At 40.0% G+C, this 17,201-nt stretch overlaps 1 protein-coding gene across 3 annotated transcripts in view; it reads left to right on the forward strand.

The window, feature by feature from the left end:
• The window catches only part of ZRANB1 (zinc finger RANBP2-type containing 1), a 71,643-nt gene that overhangs the window by 49,725 nt on the left and 4,717 nt on the right, over window positions 1-17,201 (forward strand). For all 3 annotated transcript variants that reach the window (XM_045361726.3, XM_045361725.3, XM_065521582.2), the window contains 6 exons: window positions 152-339; window positions 5,792-5,945; window positions 7,456-7,527; window positions 8,011-8,209; window positions 15,462-15,582; window positions 16,928-17,057. In XM_045361726.3, the coding sequence (XP_045217661.1) occupies window positions 152-339; window positions 5,792-5,945; window positions 7,456-7,527; window positions 8,011-8,209; window positions 15,462-15,582; window positions 16,928-17,057 (864 nt within the window). The remainder of the gene's footprint in view (window positions 1-151; window positions 340-5,791; window positions 5,946-7,455; window positions 7,528-8,010; window positions 8,210-15,461; window positions 15,583-16,927; window positions 17,058-17,201) is intronic.

Below are 17,201 nucleotides of genomic sequence, written 5' to 3' on the forward strand. Positions count from 1 at the left end.
ACTTTCCTTACCCTTACAGGACATTTAAATGATGCATCAGGATCCAGGAAGCACAGAGAAACACTTAAAAGAGTTTGGAGTGATTGCTACGGTTTGTGTTTTTTGAAGAAAATGAGAATTAAATGCTTTTGTATCTTGATGCTTGTTTTAGGGGTTGTAGAAGGTGATTTAGCTGCTATAGAAGCATACAAGTCATCAGGAGGAGACATTGCACGTCAGCTCACTGCAGACGAAGTACGCTTGCTGAACCGTCCTTCTGCCTTTGATGTTGGCTATACTCTTGTACACTTGGCTATTCGTTTTCAGAGGCAGGATATGCTAGCAATATTGCTTACAGAGGTAGGTTTGGCATTTTGGTTAAATGTTCGTTTATATTAAGGAAATCTGTTCTTTAGTTTTCATTTTTGATTTTATAATGTTTCTCTAAGCAGCTTTAAAATGTTTTGAATTCTTTTACCTCCTTTAAAAAATAACATTAAACTTAAGAGACTTAACTTTTAAGAGTATATGCTTTCAAATATTTGAATAGTCACAACAATGTTTGACTCATCATGTTTGGTTCAAACAAACCTGGAATGTATCTGTCATTCTTTAGTCATTCAATTAACAGGTATTTACTGCATATTTACTGTGTGCCATGCACTGGGCTGAGAAGGGATAATTGTAAAGATGTTGGCTCTTTCTTCATTGAATCTCCAGCAAAGTAGAGAAATGAACTGGTAGTTCTGTGCAGCCTGTGCCCTGGTAGATGTAAATGCCAAGCACTATGCCAGTGCTTGAAGAGTTTTGAGGTGTCATGTCGTCTTTCTTACAGCAGGTAATGTTTTTGCTACAGTTTGAAGGGGAAGAGTTAGGAGTTAGCCACATGAAGTGGATGAGGGAGAGAAGAGAAGTTGAGGAAAGCATTTTTACAGGGCACAGAGATGGTGGAATTTGTGGTGAATCCAGGGACTTGCAGGTAAATAAACATGGCTGAGATGGTGACTGGGAATGGAGAGAAGGGAAGTCTGAAAGATAAGCAGGGGTTGGATTATGAAGGATCTTCTGTGTCAAGGAATTTGAAGATTATCCCTAGGGCCCTGGATGGTGTTAGGTACAGGCACAGGGGAGTGAGCAGAGCAGATTGTGTTTTGGCTGCTATACACTGGAGAGGGGCGAGCCTGATTAGGAGGGGGTTGCAGAGGTGCTGGCAAGAACTTCTGCCAGAAGGACAGAAGGGCAGCCATAGAAGGGTACCCAGAAGGGTAGCCTTAGAAATGGGAAGAGGGTTAGAGGGTTGGAGAAACTGAGACAGGCCCTCAGTCTGAAGAAGTAGACTGACTGACTGGATATGGGAAGATATAGAGTGGACCTAAGTTGATTCTTCAGTTTCTGGCTGACATAACTAGGTATATGCTACAAATGATTGAGAGAGATTGCCTGTGAATTATTCAGGATGTGACTACATTATCCAGGTTTTTTTTTTTTTTTAAAGCCAGAGTCTTACTCTGTTGCCCAGGCTGTAGTGTAGTGGTACGATCTTGGCTTACTGCAACTTCTGCCTCCTGGAGTCAAGCAATTCTCCTGTGTCAGCCTCCCAAGAAACTGGGATTGTAGGCGCATGCCACCACGCCTAGCTAGTTTTGTATTTTTAGAAAGATGGGGTTTCACCATGTTGGCCAGACTGGTCTTGAACTCCTGACCTCAAAGATCTGCCTGCTTTGGCCTCCCAAAGTGCTGGAATTATAGGCATGAGCCACCACGTCTGGCCAAGGTAGCATTTTTTAATGGTAAGAGAAATAGAGTAAAAGTGCAGAGAGTCATATTAATTGTGGATTCAAATTTTGTCAGTATATATCTTTCGTATATACTTTTGCATATCTGTTTATTCAAATTTGCCAATATTTGGGAACCACTACAGGGCATTGTATGGGGATTAAAATATTTGAAGGTTAGGTGGAAACATGATTGTAGTATTGTGTCCAGTTTGGTAAGATTCCAGTGAAGCTGGGGTGGGGGGCTTGAGAGACTGAAGGCCATGATGAAAACAAAAGGGCAGGCTTATTGAATATAAATAAGGGAGAAGGGAACTTTTCAGATAGAGGGATCCAGGTTTTAGAATGTGAGATAGAAGAATTAGAGTTTTTCTAGTGTTGAAGGCCTGGCTGCATTTGTGTTGTGGTGCCTAGTCGTGTTGTCTGTTGTATATTGGAAGGGCCATCAATGTGGAATTGTAGTTGCTGGTGGTGACAGGAGCCAGCATAAAGAAGGCAGTTGTAAACTAGGGTGAAAGTCTTTAGGGGCTTCCCTGAGGTAGGTAGAAGATTATTACAAGGTTTTAGAGGGGCCATCATGAGTCATTGAGCTCCTGAGACAGTCTGAGGACTAACAGTGGGATGATGATAGAACCCTATCAGTATTTTTATTGCAGTATCACAGATTATCTGGAAACTTAGCAGCTAAGACAACAAATGTATGTTATCTCACAGAGTTCGTGAGGGTTAGAATCCAGGAGCTACTTAGCTGAATAGTTTTGACTCACGATGTCATGAGGTTACAGTCAAGTGGTCCAGGGCTGTAGTTGTCAAAAGACTCAACTGGGGCTAGAGTATCTGTTCCTAAGCCTACTCAGGTGGCTTTTGGCCAGAGGCTTCAATTCTGTGCCATGCAGGCCTGTCTACAGGGATGCTCATGATACAGCAGCTGGTTTCACCCCCAGCAAGTGATCCAAGAGAGGCACAGAGTGCAAGAGAGTGATCCAGTGTCTTTGAAACCTGCAGTGTCTTTTATAAATGGATTTAGGAAGCAATATACCATTACTTTTGCTGTATTCTGTGGGACATGTGGAACAACCCCAGAACAGCGTGGGAGAGGTTGGGGGGGGGTGTTTGTTCCAGGCAGAGAGCAAAATTGGTCATAGATTCAGTCTCCATGGAATAAATACTCGAAAGGACAGAATTAAAGGGGCCAGTAGGGAGACTGAAAGTGGGGGAGTCTGGACTAAGTCTAGACTAGGGGGGTGTGTTGCAGAGAATGCTCAGCCAAGTTCTTTTGGAATGAGAACAGGAGAACATTAGAGTTGGGGATATGTATGTGGGGCAGGAGTTTTCATTGGATTCTGTGTCATGGACCCTGTTGGTAGTCTCATGAAGCTTAAGGACTCCTTCCCAAAATACTGTTTTTAAATAAATAAAATAAGAAGTAAATGAGATTACAAAGGAAATCAGTTGTTTTGAAATAATAGCTACCAAAATACTAAACTAAATTTGTGATATATAAGAAAATACATTTTAATATTGGTAAAAAGGTGGGGAAAATGGATTTAACTTGAATTAAAACCAAATTCCCATTAAAGTTCTTGGACCATTCCCAAGATCATGGACCCTAAGTTAAGAACTCCTAGCCTGTGGAGATGGTTGAGAACCATAAAGTTGAAGAGGTGAGAAGGTGAGTGGCAGGCTTCAGGGGCACATCCTACTTAAGGATGGTGGTGGAAGGGGTTGTTTGGGGGGCTAGGTTTCTTTTAGAATGTTTGTAGTAGTCAGGGTCCAGTCCAGGTGGTTTTTGGAAAGGTCTTTCCAGATTTTTGGAAAGGGCCTGAGAGCTAGCTGATTGGAATAAGCTATTTTTGAATTTACTTTGGGGGAGCCATTTTAGCTATGTTGTTTGAGAAATAGTCAGTTATATTCTGAAAATATTTAATATTTGGTTTTCCATGTTTGAGTGTTGATGAATGGTTGGGCTCTTGGATTTAAGATGTAGTGAGAATTTTCATGGTTAATGGTAATCTTGGCGAATAAAGTCTAGTAGAACTCAATTTCTATGTAGGAGTTTTTTTTTGTTTGTTTGTTTGTTTTTTTTTTAGAAGGAGTCTCACTCTGTCGCCCAGGTTGGAGTGCAGTGGCGCGATCTCGGCTCACTGCAAGCTCCGCCTCCCGGGTTCACGCGATTCTCCTGCCTCAGCCTCCCGAGTAGCTGGGACCACAGGCGCCCGCCACCACGCCCGGCTAATTTTTTGTATTTTTTAAGTAGAGATGGGGTTTCACCGTATTAGCCAGGATGGTCTCGATCTCCTGACCTCGTGATCCACCCGTCTCGGCCTCCCAAAGTGCTGGGATTACAGGCTTGAGCCACCGCGCCCGGCTAGGAGTTTTTTAATTTTTAATTTTTTTCTTTTAAGACAGGCTTTCTCTCTGTTGCCCAGGGGTGTGATCATGGCTCACTACAGCCTCATCCTCCCTGGCTCAAGTGATCCTCTCACCTTTCAGCCTCCCCAGTAGCTGGGATTACTGATGCATGCCACCAATGCCTAGCTAATATTTTGGGTTTTTTTGTAGAGGCAGAGTTTCATTATGTTGCCGAGGCAGGTCTTGAATTCCTGAGCTCAAGTGATCCTCCTGCCTTGGCCTCACACAGTGCTGGGATTATAGGTGTGAGCCACCGCACCTGGCTGGAGTTTCAGAATAGGGAGTCAGGTGACTGTGTGGGGTATGCAGGGTTTTTGAAACATTATTTCTTTAATAGCAGTAGCACTTAGTTGTGTACATATATGATGTACATGACATTATCAGTAAACCTTAGTCTTTGAGAAGAAGAAGGGGCTGGAAGACCTGTTGCTTCAGACCCCACTGTGGCTGGAAGGCCAGGTTGGTGATATCAGGGAACAGGCTCACTCTGGCTCACTCTGGATTTTTTTTTGTCAGAGTCTCTCTCTGTCACCCAGGCTGGAGTGCAGTGGTGCGATCTCAGCTCATTTCAACTTCCTCCTCCCGGGTTCAAGCGATTCTCATGCCTTAGCCTTCCAAGTAACTGAGACTGCAGCTAATAGTTATAGTAGTAGTTTTAGTAGAGACAGGGTTTCATCATGTTGGGCAGGCTGGTCTCGAACTGCTGAACTGAACCAATCCACCCACCCTGGCCTCCCAGAGTTGTTGGGATCACAGGCGTGAGCCATTGTGCCTGGCCTCGAATTCCATTTGTTACTGGCAGATGCTCAACTGTGATTTTAGAATTCTGTGTATGTATTTTTATTTAGATCCACAAATTAGATAAGACTGAAATGTAAGGTTAAATTAAATCTTTGCAACTTTTGTTGCTATTTAGCATTTTAAAAAGAAGAAAAAAATAACAAAAGAAGAAAGTTTTAGCCTTCCTTTTTTGTTTGTTGTTTTCTTGCTTAGGAGGGCTGTGCAATAGTGCTCCCATCTCACTCCCGTCAGGCTGAGCTTCAGAGGTTGGCAGTCTGTGTTTAAACTTGGAGATGCCAAATGCTTTTTTAAAAACTCAAGAGTGGTAACAAATGGAGAGGAAGAAAGGGGGCTTGAGGTCAGTGGGAACTAACCCTTTAAATCCTGTGCTTTTTTTGAGTCCAAGTTAGGGTACTTGAATCTTGCGGGAGAAGAGTGTTTGCGATTTTCCCTTTCTGTATCAGCTGTGATTCTCTGCTTCTAAAGGATGTTTTTATTGGGTGCACGATGGTTAGTCTGCTTAGGTTTTCTGTCCTCCCTCCTCTTCCTGTGATGTGTCTATGAACAACACCCTTTTCCATAAATTTTATGTGCGTCTTTGAGTATTTCCTTGTGATAAATTATTAAATAGAATTACTGAATCAGAGGATAAAACATTTTTATGACTTTCTGAAAAGTTATACTGGTATATACTTTCATTGGTAAGGAAATAATACCCAGTGTATTTTAAGATTAGAGAAAACCTTGAGTTATTGGAAAATTTTGCTGATTTCTTTTAAATACTGTTGTTTTCTGCTTCCATTTGTGGTACATGAGTTGAGAGGAAAGTTTCTTTTGTATTTAAGGTGTCTCAACAAGCAGCAAAGTGTATTCCAGCAATGGTGTGTCCTGAACTGACAGAACAAATCCGGAGAGAGATAGCTGCCTCTCTTCATCAGAGAAAGGGGGATTTTGCTTGCTATTTTCTGACTGACCTTGTAACATTTACATTGCCAGCAGGTAACTCCAAAATCTAATGTAAAAAGACTTTTTCATTTTATTATAGTTATATTTGTGTATATAGGTGAAAAATGTTTTTGTTAGGAAGCACATAACATAGCTACTACATGTGCATCTTAAATTACTTGACTGTCCTATTTATGCTGGAAGTGAGCATACGGAGGGCTACTTGTTAGTAAATACTTTTGCTATCTGAGAGGAAGTTGTGGACCTCAGATTATTTTTTAAAAATCTGTTTTACTCTTTTATTTTTCTCTTTGGTTTTATTTTAGAATATCCTTTAAAAAAAACTCCTTTGAAAAATTTTCCCTTTTTCATTCTGGTATGTTATTTTGAAATTAGATAGCTATATTGGTTACCTGGTATTAAGAGATGGGATTAGAACAGGAGCTTTTGATGGGTAGAGTCAGATTATTTGAACACATGGCATTCTCTTGAATGTGTCATTCCTTTTTTACTCATTTTGTATATTTCAACTATGTTTGTGAAGCAACTTTTCATTATTCAATTCATTGACAGTTGAAAATGTCCTCCAGAGTGTTTTTTGTCAGTTGGCATTGAATAAATACAATAAACACCAAAAGTTTCTAAAATCTTTAATCTGAGATCTCTTTGTTTTGTTGCTGTTTTTTTGTTTTGTTTGGTTTTTTGTTGTTTTTAAATTGAAACGGGGTCTTGCTCTATTGCCTAAGCTAGAGTGCAGTGGCATGATCATAGCTCACTGCAGCCTTCAACTTCTGGGCTCAAGTGATCCTCCTGCCTTGGCCTCCTGAGCAGCTAGGACTGTAGGCTCATGCCACCCACCCCTGGCTAATTTTTTATTGTTTTGTAGAGATGGAGTGTTTACTTGGGCTAGATCTGAGTGTTTTTAATTTTTATATTCAGACAAACAGGAACGTTTACAAATTGGAGGAGATAGTAATTAAGTTTTCTGAAATTGGAGGAAGTTTCATTTGAAATGCACTCATTCTGTGTATTTAAGCTTACCCCAGAATGATTAGATTTTGTAAAATTTATTTTTTATTTTTATTTTTTGAGACAGGGTCTCACTCTGTCGTCCAGGCTGGAGTGCGGTGGCAACATCACGGCTCATTGCAGCCTTGGCCTCCCCAGGCTCAAACAGTTCTCTCACCATAGCCTCCTGAGTAGCTGGGACTACAGGTGTCTACTGCCTCGTCTGATTAATTTTTGTATATATTTTGTATAGAGACAGGGTTTTGCCATGTTGCCCAGGCTGGGCTCAGAATCCTGAGTTCAAGCAGTCTGCTGGCCTCAGCCTCCCAAAGTGCTGGAATTATAGGCGTGAGCCACTGCACCCGGCCCAGAAAAGAAATATTTTACCTCACACATGTTATAATTGTATATTAAGAAAAAGCTATCTGATAACCTTTAACGGAAAGGGAGTTATTTTAGAGAAAGTTACTAGTAGATAATTAATAAGTGTAATTAAGTATAAGTGAAGTATAAGTTATGAAACAAAAGATCTTTTAAGTTTGTTTTTTCTTTGTAGATATTGAAGATTTGCCCCCAACTGTCCAAGAAAAATTATTTGATGAGGTGCTTGATAGAGACGTTCAAAAAGGTAAGCATGGAATTAATGAGTATAATTTACCTTTCATCTGATCAAGTAAGTTTTGTTTAGTAAAGCATGGTGTAGTTTGGTGTATAGTCAACTTGCTTTATTTTTATTTTAAATTAAAGATGTAAAGTCCTGAAGTTCAGTGTTACATTGTATGGTTCACTGTCATAGAGTGAACAAATAAAGATAGAAAAATTTTAAAACCTTGGTTCTCTGCTTCCTGTTCCAGAATGTGTATATTTCTATATTAAACACTTTTTTAGAAAATAAAACTAAAGAATTTAAAAGTTGATTAAATTATTCTAGAGACAGAAGATGTTTCAAGTACTCAGAAGTTTATATTTCAGTTGGTCAATTTTATTTAGGTGTTTATTGGTAAATTACATATAAACCATTTTATATCTAGAAAATAGGTTCTTTTTCCCCATGAATATTCTCTAATGACATAGGTATGGAAATGAACATGTATTTAAATCCATCGTACAGAATTAGAAGAAGAATCTCCAATTATTAACTGGTCCTTGGAATTGGCTACACGTTTGGACAGTCGATTATACGCACTTTGGAACCGGACTGCAGGAGACTGCCTACTTGATTCAGTACTACAAGCTACCTGGGGCATCTATGACAAGGACTCGGTGCTTCGGAAAGCCCTGCATGACAGCCTGCATGACTGTTCACATTGGTGAGCTGGCATTCTGCCCCGTTTCAACCCAGGAGTGCATTTGCTGGATCATTTCCTTGTAGTGGCAGAATACTTTTTATGTCAGTTATATTTTCTATGGAAACTAGAGGAAAAAACAGTTCATTTTGGACATTAAAATACTTTGAACATGTCCATGGTTTTTGTTTTTGTTTTTCCCCCAAGAAACGAGATAAAAGCAAGAATAAATGGTTTTTATACCTTTTTTTGCTAAATTTTAAAATGGAAACATTTGAAGCTTTAAAATGCAAGCATTTATTGTTTCTATAAAACAGAAGCAGTATTTTTGAACATTTCAAATGCAACATTTCAAGTTATATAGTAGCCTTAAATATTGATAAGGCCTTTGCTCATCTTTTTAGGGATTGATTGATTGTTCAATCCATCGATGGAAGCAGGGTCTGGCTCAGTTGCTGGGCCTGGAGTGCAGTGGTGCAGTCTCGGCTCACTGCATCCTCCACCTCCTGGGCTCAAGCCATCCTTCCACCTCAGCCTCCTGAGTAGCTAGAACTACAGGTGCTCATCACCATGCCCGGCTGTTTTATGTATTTTTGGTAGAGATGGGGTTTTGCCATATTTCCCAGGGTGGCTTTGATAATCCTGATCTCAAGCGATCCACCTGCCTGAGGCTCCCAAAGTGCTGGGATGACAGACCTGCGCTGCCGCACCCAACCTTATTTAATATTTGTGTTCACCTAAGAGGTTATCTTGACATTGTGTTACAAGTTTTTTTTCCTTCCTGAGGGAGTCTTAAGATCACATTGTTTATTTTGCAAATTTTCAAACCCATGGAATAATTTTTTAAAAATTCAGTGCAACAGATCCTGGTATTTTCATTCAGCTGAGCAGTTGTTAACATTTTGTCACACCTGCTCCATGTCTGCATACAGAAAGACTCTTGGGTCAATTCGTTGTAGACATCATGATGCTTTACCCTTCAAAATATTAACATACATCTTTCCAGAACAAGAATATTCTCCTACTCACCCACATCTCCATTCCTACATCTAATTCAACATTGATTCTGTTATCTAACAGTTCATAATCACATTTCTCCAATTGTCTCAGAGTGGTCTTTATATATATGTATTTTAACAGCATGCAGTCACTGGAAAAATAATTGTTTTTGTGAATGAATAGTTCAGATCTTTACATTTATTTGACTTATGTGTTATTTTCTTGGTTCTTTGAACATTATCTCATTTAGTTTTTACAGGCATGAGCCACCGTGTCTGGCCTATAAGTTACTTTCTTGAGAGCTAAATTGTAGATCAAAGCATAATGCAGTATGGCTGGGGGGTGTGGCTCATGCCTGCAATCCCATTGCTTTGGGAGGCTGAGGCAGGCAGGTTCCAAGAGCAGCCCGTCCAACTTGTTGAAATCCTGTCTACTAAAAATACAAAAATTAGCCAGGTGTGGTGGTGCATGCCTGTAATCCCAGCTATTCGGGAAGCTGAGGCACGAGAATTGCTTAAATCCAGGAGGAAGAGGAGGTTGCAGCGAGCCAAGATCACGTCACAGCACTCCAGCCTGGGTGACAAGAGTGAGACTGTCTTGGGGGTGTGGGGGAAAGCATAACGTAATAGAGTAACAATTTGTGGGCACATTAGAGAAATAAAATAGCTTCCTGGATGACCTGACTGGATGTATATGAAAGCTAAAGAATGAATGTATCACTCAGGTAGTTTTAGTCAATTAGTAATTGTCCTGGAGAGAGAGCGTTTTTGTGCCTCTTAGTGGAGATGGCTGTATGGTAGTATGAAGTGGGTTTATCGGGCTAGGTAAGCCTGATGCTGGTCAGTGCTCTGCCTGTCTGGCCCTCTTGATCAGATCCCATGGTCACCAAGCAGCTTCCTGCTCCTGATTTTCTTGACCACTGCTATGGGCCTGTCTGTGTCAAGAGGATGAGCCTGGTTTGGTTTCTAAGAGAGTGGGTTCTTGGCATTGTGGTTTCACAGGTCTGCCTTGTAGTTTTGGTTAATGTGACTCTGCCCTGTAAGCCAGGTTTGAACTGTGGTAAATCTACCACTTTGCAGGTCACCTCTAAAAAGGCGGCCAGTAATCTTTGGTGGTAATTTCCTTTTTTTTTTTTTTTTTTTTAAGACAGAGTCTTACTCTGTCTCCCAGGCTGGAGTGCAGTGGCATGATCTCGGCTCACTGCAACCTCCGCCTCCTGGGTTCGAGCAATTCTCATGCCTCAGCCTCCTGAGTAGCTGGGATTACAGGCAGCGCCACCATACCCAGCTAATTTTTTGTAGTTTTAGTAGAGGTGGGGTTTCACCATGTTGCCCAGGCTGGTCTCGAACTCCTGAGCTCAGGCAGTCCGCCTGCCTCGACCTCCCAAAGTGCTAGGATTACAGGTGTGAGCCACCACGCCTGGCCTTTTCTTTGGTGGTAATTTCCTGATCTGTTGAAAGGCCAAAAGTACATTGTGGATTTTAGAAGTGGTGTCTTTTTTTTAGTGGTGAGTGTTTTTTTTGTTGTTTTGTTTTTTGAGAAATGGGTCTTGCTCTGTCACCCAGGCTGGAGTGCAGGGTTACGATTTTGGCTCACTGCATCCTTCGCTTCCTTGGGCTCAGGTGATCCTCCCACCTCAGTCTCCTGTGAGTAGCTGGGACTATAGGAGTGTGCCACCACATGTGGCTAATTTTAAAATTTTTCTGTAGAGATGAGGTTATCACTATATTGCTCATGCTGGTCTTGAACCCCTGGACTCAAGCGTTTCTTCTGCCTTAGCCTTCCAAAGTGCTGAGATTACAGGCATGAGCTACTGCACCTGGACTTTTTTTTGTTTTTTTTTTAACAAAGATATTTGTGGTGAGTAAGAATTGCTTTGGGGTTTATTCCCACCTGTTCCTCAGAGCTGGCTATGGGTGATCTTGTGAGTCTGAGTTGTCACTAATGTTTGTATCGGGACTGGAATTCTCAGATGGTTGTGAGTCATTTGAGGTCCCGGAAGTCTAGCATAGAGATAGGGAGATTGTGGGCAGATCTCTTGAGCCTAGGAGTTCAAGACAAGCCTTGGCAACATAGCGAGCGAAACCCTGTCTCTACCAAAAAATACAAAATTTAGCCAGGCGTGGTAGTGTGTGCCTGTAGCTCCAGCTACCTAGGAGGCTGAGGTGGAAGAGTCATTTGAGCCTGGAAGGTTGAGGCTGTGCTGAGCCAAGATCATGCCACTGCACTCCAGCCTAGGTGACAGAGTGAGATCCTGCTAAGAAAAAAAAAGAAAAAAAAAAAAAAGATGGTCAGGGGGAGAAATAGAATCTCCCTATTCTATTAGGGAGTGGGTACTAGGGTGAGAAGGAACTAGGCTGTTTGTTTACAGCCACTGGCAAGAGTTGTTGCAGCAGATCTTTTAGTCCATAGTCCTGACTCTTAAAGGATGCTTCAGGAGTCAGCACCTAGGGCTTGGCATATGGACAGGTGTCCCAGAACAGCATGGTTTGGCATCACCTCCTCCAGTCCCTGCCACTGGGGAGCTTTGTCCGATGGTTTACAGTTCAGGCATAGGAAGCTGCATTGATTACAGTGACCACACAGACATCCTTACAGTACTGGGGTGGGTTGGGATGAAAATTATCTAGTGGTTAGATAGTAAGTGTTGTTGCCATGGATTCGAGAGGTCAAATATACTATGGAATAACCCTTACATGGTTCTTGTGTTGAGTTGCATGAGGTTTGTCCACTGGGCTTGTCATGTGGCCAGTAGAGAGTAGAGTGAGAGTGAGTAGGCATGGGGTTTTCTAGGCCAGGAGGGGAGGAACCAGCATGTAGCTTGTGTAGTCTCCTTTTTAAGATGCTCTTTGCTGAGGTGCCGTTTGCACTTAATTGAAATCAGCTGGAATGAGATGTTTTCTTATATAAGATACATATTAAGAACTGAGAAAGCAATTTTCTTTTATTTGAACCCCTCCACCCATCACTTCAAGATAGGCTATTTGTGTTTGTAGCTGGCTGTGCTGTTCTCTTGGATACCGCTGATTCTAGCTGACTCAGGTTCTCAAGTCTGAATATGTTGTACTTGCTTTTTATTGACATGCCAACCCAATTTCCCAAGGGGCAGGTGGAGGCATTTAATGTAAATTGGGGGAAAAAAATTTAGTATCAGTCTTTCAGAATTATTCCTTTTTTCTTTTTGGAGACAGGGTCTTGCTGTGTTGCCTGGACTGGAGTGCAGTGATATGATCTTGGCTCATTGCAACCTACACCTCGTGGCTCAAGCAATTCTCCCACCTCAGCCTCCCAAGTAACTGGGACTACAGGCACATACCACCATGCCCAGCTAATTTTTTTTTTTTTTTTTTTTTTTGGTATTTTTTGTAGAGACAGGGTTTCGCTATGTTGCCCAGGCTTGTCTCAGACTCCCACCTTGGCCTCCTAAAGTGACTGTTTTTGTTATTACGAAGAATTGTCGGCCGGGCCTGATGGCTCAGGCCTATACCAGCACTTTGGGAAGCTGAGGCTAGAGGATTACTTGAACTCAGGAGTTCAAGACCAGCCTGGGCAACATAATGAGACCCTGTCTGAAAACAAAAACACAATGAGATACTACCTCACATGCACAGAAATGGCCATAACCAAAAAGACAGGCAATAACAGTGTTGTTGAGAATTTGAGGAAATTGGAATCTTCATACATTGCTGATGGCAACGAGAAATGTTCTAGGTCTTGAACTCCTGGGCTCAGGTGATCTTCTAGCCTCAGCCTCCCAATTAACTGGGATTGCAGGCACATGGGCTGATTGTGGTTTTGATTTGCATTTCCCTATTTAAGTGATGATATTGAGCATCTTTTCATGTGCTTACTGCTCATTCATGTGTCTTCTTTGGTTTAGTATCTTTCCACGTCTTTTGCTCATTTTTAAATGGGTTGTCTTAATGTTGATTTGCAGGTGTTGTTTGTATCAGGTCCCTCACTGGATATCTGCTTTGCAGATATTTTTCTCTATTCTGTGGCTTGTCTTTTCACTTCATTAGCAGTGTCTTTTGAAATCAGGAGTGTTTAATTTGATCAAGTTCAATTTATCAATGTTTTTCTGTTATTGCTCATGCTTTTGCTGTTGTATCTGAAGAGATTTTTGTCTAGCCCAAGGTCACAAAGATTTACTCCTGTGGTTTCATATAAGAATTTTATAGTTTTAACTTTTACGTTTAGGTCATTTTTGTTTTACATTTTGAGGTCATTTTTGTTGAAAGTGTGAGGTGTCCTAAATTCACCTCTTTGCATGTGGATACCCAGTTGTTTCAGTACCTTTAATTGAAAAAACCCTTTCTACATTCTATTGCCTTGGCGATTTTGTCGGAAATTAGTTGACCATACAAGTAAGGGTTTTTTTCTGGACTCTTAATATTGTTCTATTGATCTATTTTTCCATTGGGCTATCCTCATGTCAGTACCAGACTGTCTGGATGTCAGTACCAGACTGTCTGGATGTTCATATCATTGTAATAAATTTTGAAATCAGGAGTGTAAGTCATCTGACTTTGTATTTCTTTTTTAACATTGTTTTGACCATTTTGAGTCCTTTGGATTTCCATATAAATTTTAGGATCCAGCTTATCAATTTTTGTAAAAAAGACAGCTGGGATTATGATTGGGATTGCATTTAATTTGTAGATGAATTGGGGTGATGGTGGTATTACCAGCTTAACAGTATTGAGCCTTCCAATCCATGAACATGGAATTGAGTTTTGAATGTTAAACCAAACTGGTATTCCTGTACCATCTGGTCACACACTGCTGGATTTGGTTTGCTTGTCTGTTCTTATGGAGACCCTGGTAGTTTCAGAGTTTAGGTCTTGGGGTTGTGAGGATGAACATTTTAACATGTTTAGTTTTAAAGTATATTTTATTGAACTCCCTTCTTCAGTGGTCTTTGTAGAGTTTTGAGTGCAATCACCATTGAATTTCTGGCTGACTTAGCTGTCTTACTTACAAAGTGATTTTAGGCATTAACCAAGAAATTTCTAACTGCCTGCAACTTTCAGTATTAACAATTTGTGTTTGATATTTCTCCTTGAACTTTTCAATACATTGTATTTTATCACTGTTGCCAAAATTTTCAGACACATTCCTGTGTATCTTAGCTGTTATAAAAGAAGAATATATATATTTTAATTTTAAAACATTTGGAATTATAATTAAACATCCTCAGTTACTTGGAGTATGAAAAATGTTTTAAACTGAGTTTTTACTCTGGAACATTATATTTTAATTTCTTTAGAAAATATATTAATTTACTTTCTAAGAAGCCCTTCATTAAATTACTGTGAAGCTACTTGTGACACCAACCCATTTAACTTTTTTTTTTTTTTTTTAAAGAATAGATGGGGTCTCACCATGTTGGCCAGGTTGTTTTGAATTCTGGACCTCAGGCAATCCTCCTCCTTCAGCTTCCCAAAGTGCTAGAATTACAGGTGTGAGCTACCACACCTGTTCACATTTAACTTTAATATGCTGAAACTTTTTAACAACAGGAACAGAATTGTCTTTGGTTTCTTTTACCTAGAATTCAGATGTATGGAAGATAAATGTGATGTTATAAACAGATTAAATGTCTGTCTTCATTTTAGAGGTCTTAGTTGGCTTGTTTTATAAGACAGTGAACCATAATTTTGAACATAATTATTTCTGAATTTTTATATCTGATAGACAAAGAATCGATGTTGTTTTCAGTAATTCAGTGTTAAGCATAAAGAAGGAATGTTTTCTGTCATTGCAGTGGGTTTCTTTTTGGTTGCTTTTGAATTATTAGGTGATCATCAGAGAGAAATTATTTATGGAAAGAAATCTCAGGGAGATGATCTTGATACTATGAACACATGGAATATTTCCCATCTGTTGTTTATACAAGTGATCAAGTAGGTGGTGTACTATACATTGATCGAGAAATGTAGTGTCTTTGTATCCAACATTCCAGATGACTTTTTTTTTTTTTTTTGGTAAACTAATTGTAGACAGTCGAAAATAACCAGTCTCATAATTAGCGTTTGAAGTTTGAAAATTTGGTTGTTGGTAAATCAAATTCTGGCTAAAGATGTTAAAGGATGTTACAAGGTATCCGCTAGCGGAAGAGGGAGGCATTTTTCATTTGAAAAATACATTACCAACCAGGCAAAATAAAATTATTGTTTCACAAACTGCTTAAAGACTGCGTTAAAGAAAAATGATCAGAACTGTAAATGTTTTATTTATAGAAGGCTTATTTTTTTTTACTATCCTGCTTTTTCAGGTTTTACACACGCTGGAAAGATTGGGAATCATGGTATTCTCAGAGCTTTGGTTTACATTTTTCCTTGAGAGAAGAACAGTGGCAAGAAGACTGGGCATTTATACTCTCTCTTGCTAGTCAGGTGAGGATGCTTCAAGTCTCGTTGCTTCTATGAGAAAAGTGAGCATGTAGTCTAAATTGATTGATTTGAGCAAACCATTTTGGGGGCAGTGTGGTCAAAGAAAAGAATGCTTGACTTGATATCAGTCGACTTGGGTTCTAGTGATGACTGCTATATATCAAATAAATAGCATAGTAAGTATAGATGACCATAGCAAGTCCTCACTGCAGAACAGGGGAGAGAGTAATATGTGTTGTTGTATTGAATGATTAAAAAACATCAAAAAGTGAAAGCTGTGCTGTGATGGTTACATACACTAGATAGTCTTGGGATGGCTCTCCATTCCTGCAGCATAGGCTTGAATGCCTATGGTACCTATCCAGGTGAGCTCTGTTCTGTCTCTGGGGACACTTACTCAAGATTACTGAACTGGTAGGTACTTGCATTGCTGTTGCTGATCTCTCAGGCCCTGAGGATCCAGTTGTCAATCTTTATAATGCTCCCTGTGGTGAGGCAATACCTGTGTCATGTAGGCAAAGGGAAAGGGTAGTTTAGCTTACTCTGAACTAATTACCATCAATAGGAATGATTTCTGGTTAATGTGGGAATGAATTTTTCCAAGTTTGCTAACCCCTTTTTATTAATGAAGGCTTCTTGTAACATGGAACTGTATAGGGTTGTCCCTTAGACTCTTGGTTTCACGCTTTATTTTATGAAGCACTTCAGTATACCAAACTGTAAAGTACAAATATATATACAACCACTCCTTTTTTTTCCATAAAGCACCATGGTTCATTTGAACTTAGAGAAGGAGGTACCCCATCTTTGGGTAATTTGGGCAGGATTCATAGTGGTTGATTTACATGAGACACGTTATCTCACACCATGCATTGTAGCTCGATGATGGACCCATTTAATATTAGTAGTCACGAGTTAGGTGATACTGCCATTTACATTTGCATGAAACAGGCTCACTTTATTTCAGGAGGACTTTGTTGTAGGTAGTGCTTTCACAGTAACTTAACCAGAATGTGGTGATAAAGCATCCTTAGCTATCTGAATTTCTGGTTCCTGAGGTTGGAGAGTTAGTGGTGAGGTTGGGTAGCAAGGGATATTTCAAAATATGTATGCACGTCTATATAATTTGTGAGTTTGGATGGTAAATATTTGCATGTAGCCTTTGTAGATTTCTTTTACAGTTTTATTGGATTTATTATTTGAGGAATCAAATGCTGCTTTGACAATTTTTTCTTTCTTAAAAACCAACTGCGATAGTATACTGAAGGGGAGGTAGTATTATTTTTTACACATCAGTTTTCCAGGAGTGGTAATAAAATGTTTTAAGTTTTTGTTTTGTTTTGTACAGCCTGGAGCAAGCTTGGAGCAGACGCACATTTTTGTACTGGCACATATTCTTAGACGACCAATTATAGTTTATGGAGTAAAATATTACAAGAGTTTCCGGGGAGAAACTTTAGGATATACTCGGTTTCAAGGTAAGCCATTATTCAGGAGCATTTTACAAGTTTCTTTGAACAGAATGGCTCAGATGTCAGAAAGGAGCAGTGGACAGGGGAATGTGAACAAGGGCAGTGAGGGAGTGGCTCTTTCTTCCTGTAACTGTTGGGATTTTCTTCCCT

The sequence above is a fragment of the Macaca fascicularis genome, chromosome 9 (genome assembly GCF_037993035.2).
Source record: "Macaca fascicularis isolate 582-1 chromosome 9, T2T-MFA8v1.1".
NCBI lineage: Eukaryota > Metazoa > Chordata > Mammalia > Primates > Cercopithecidae > Macaca > Macaca fascicularis.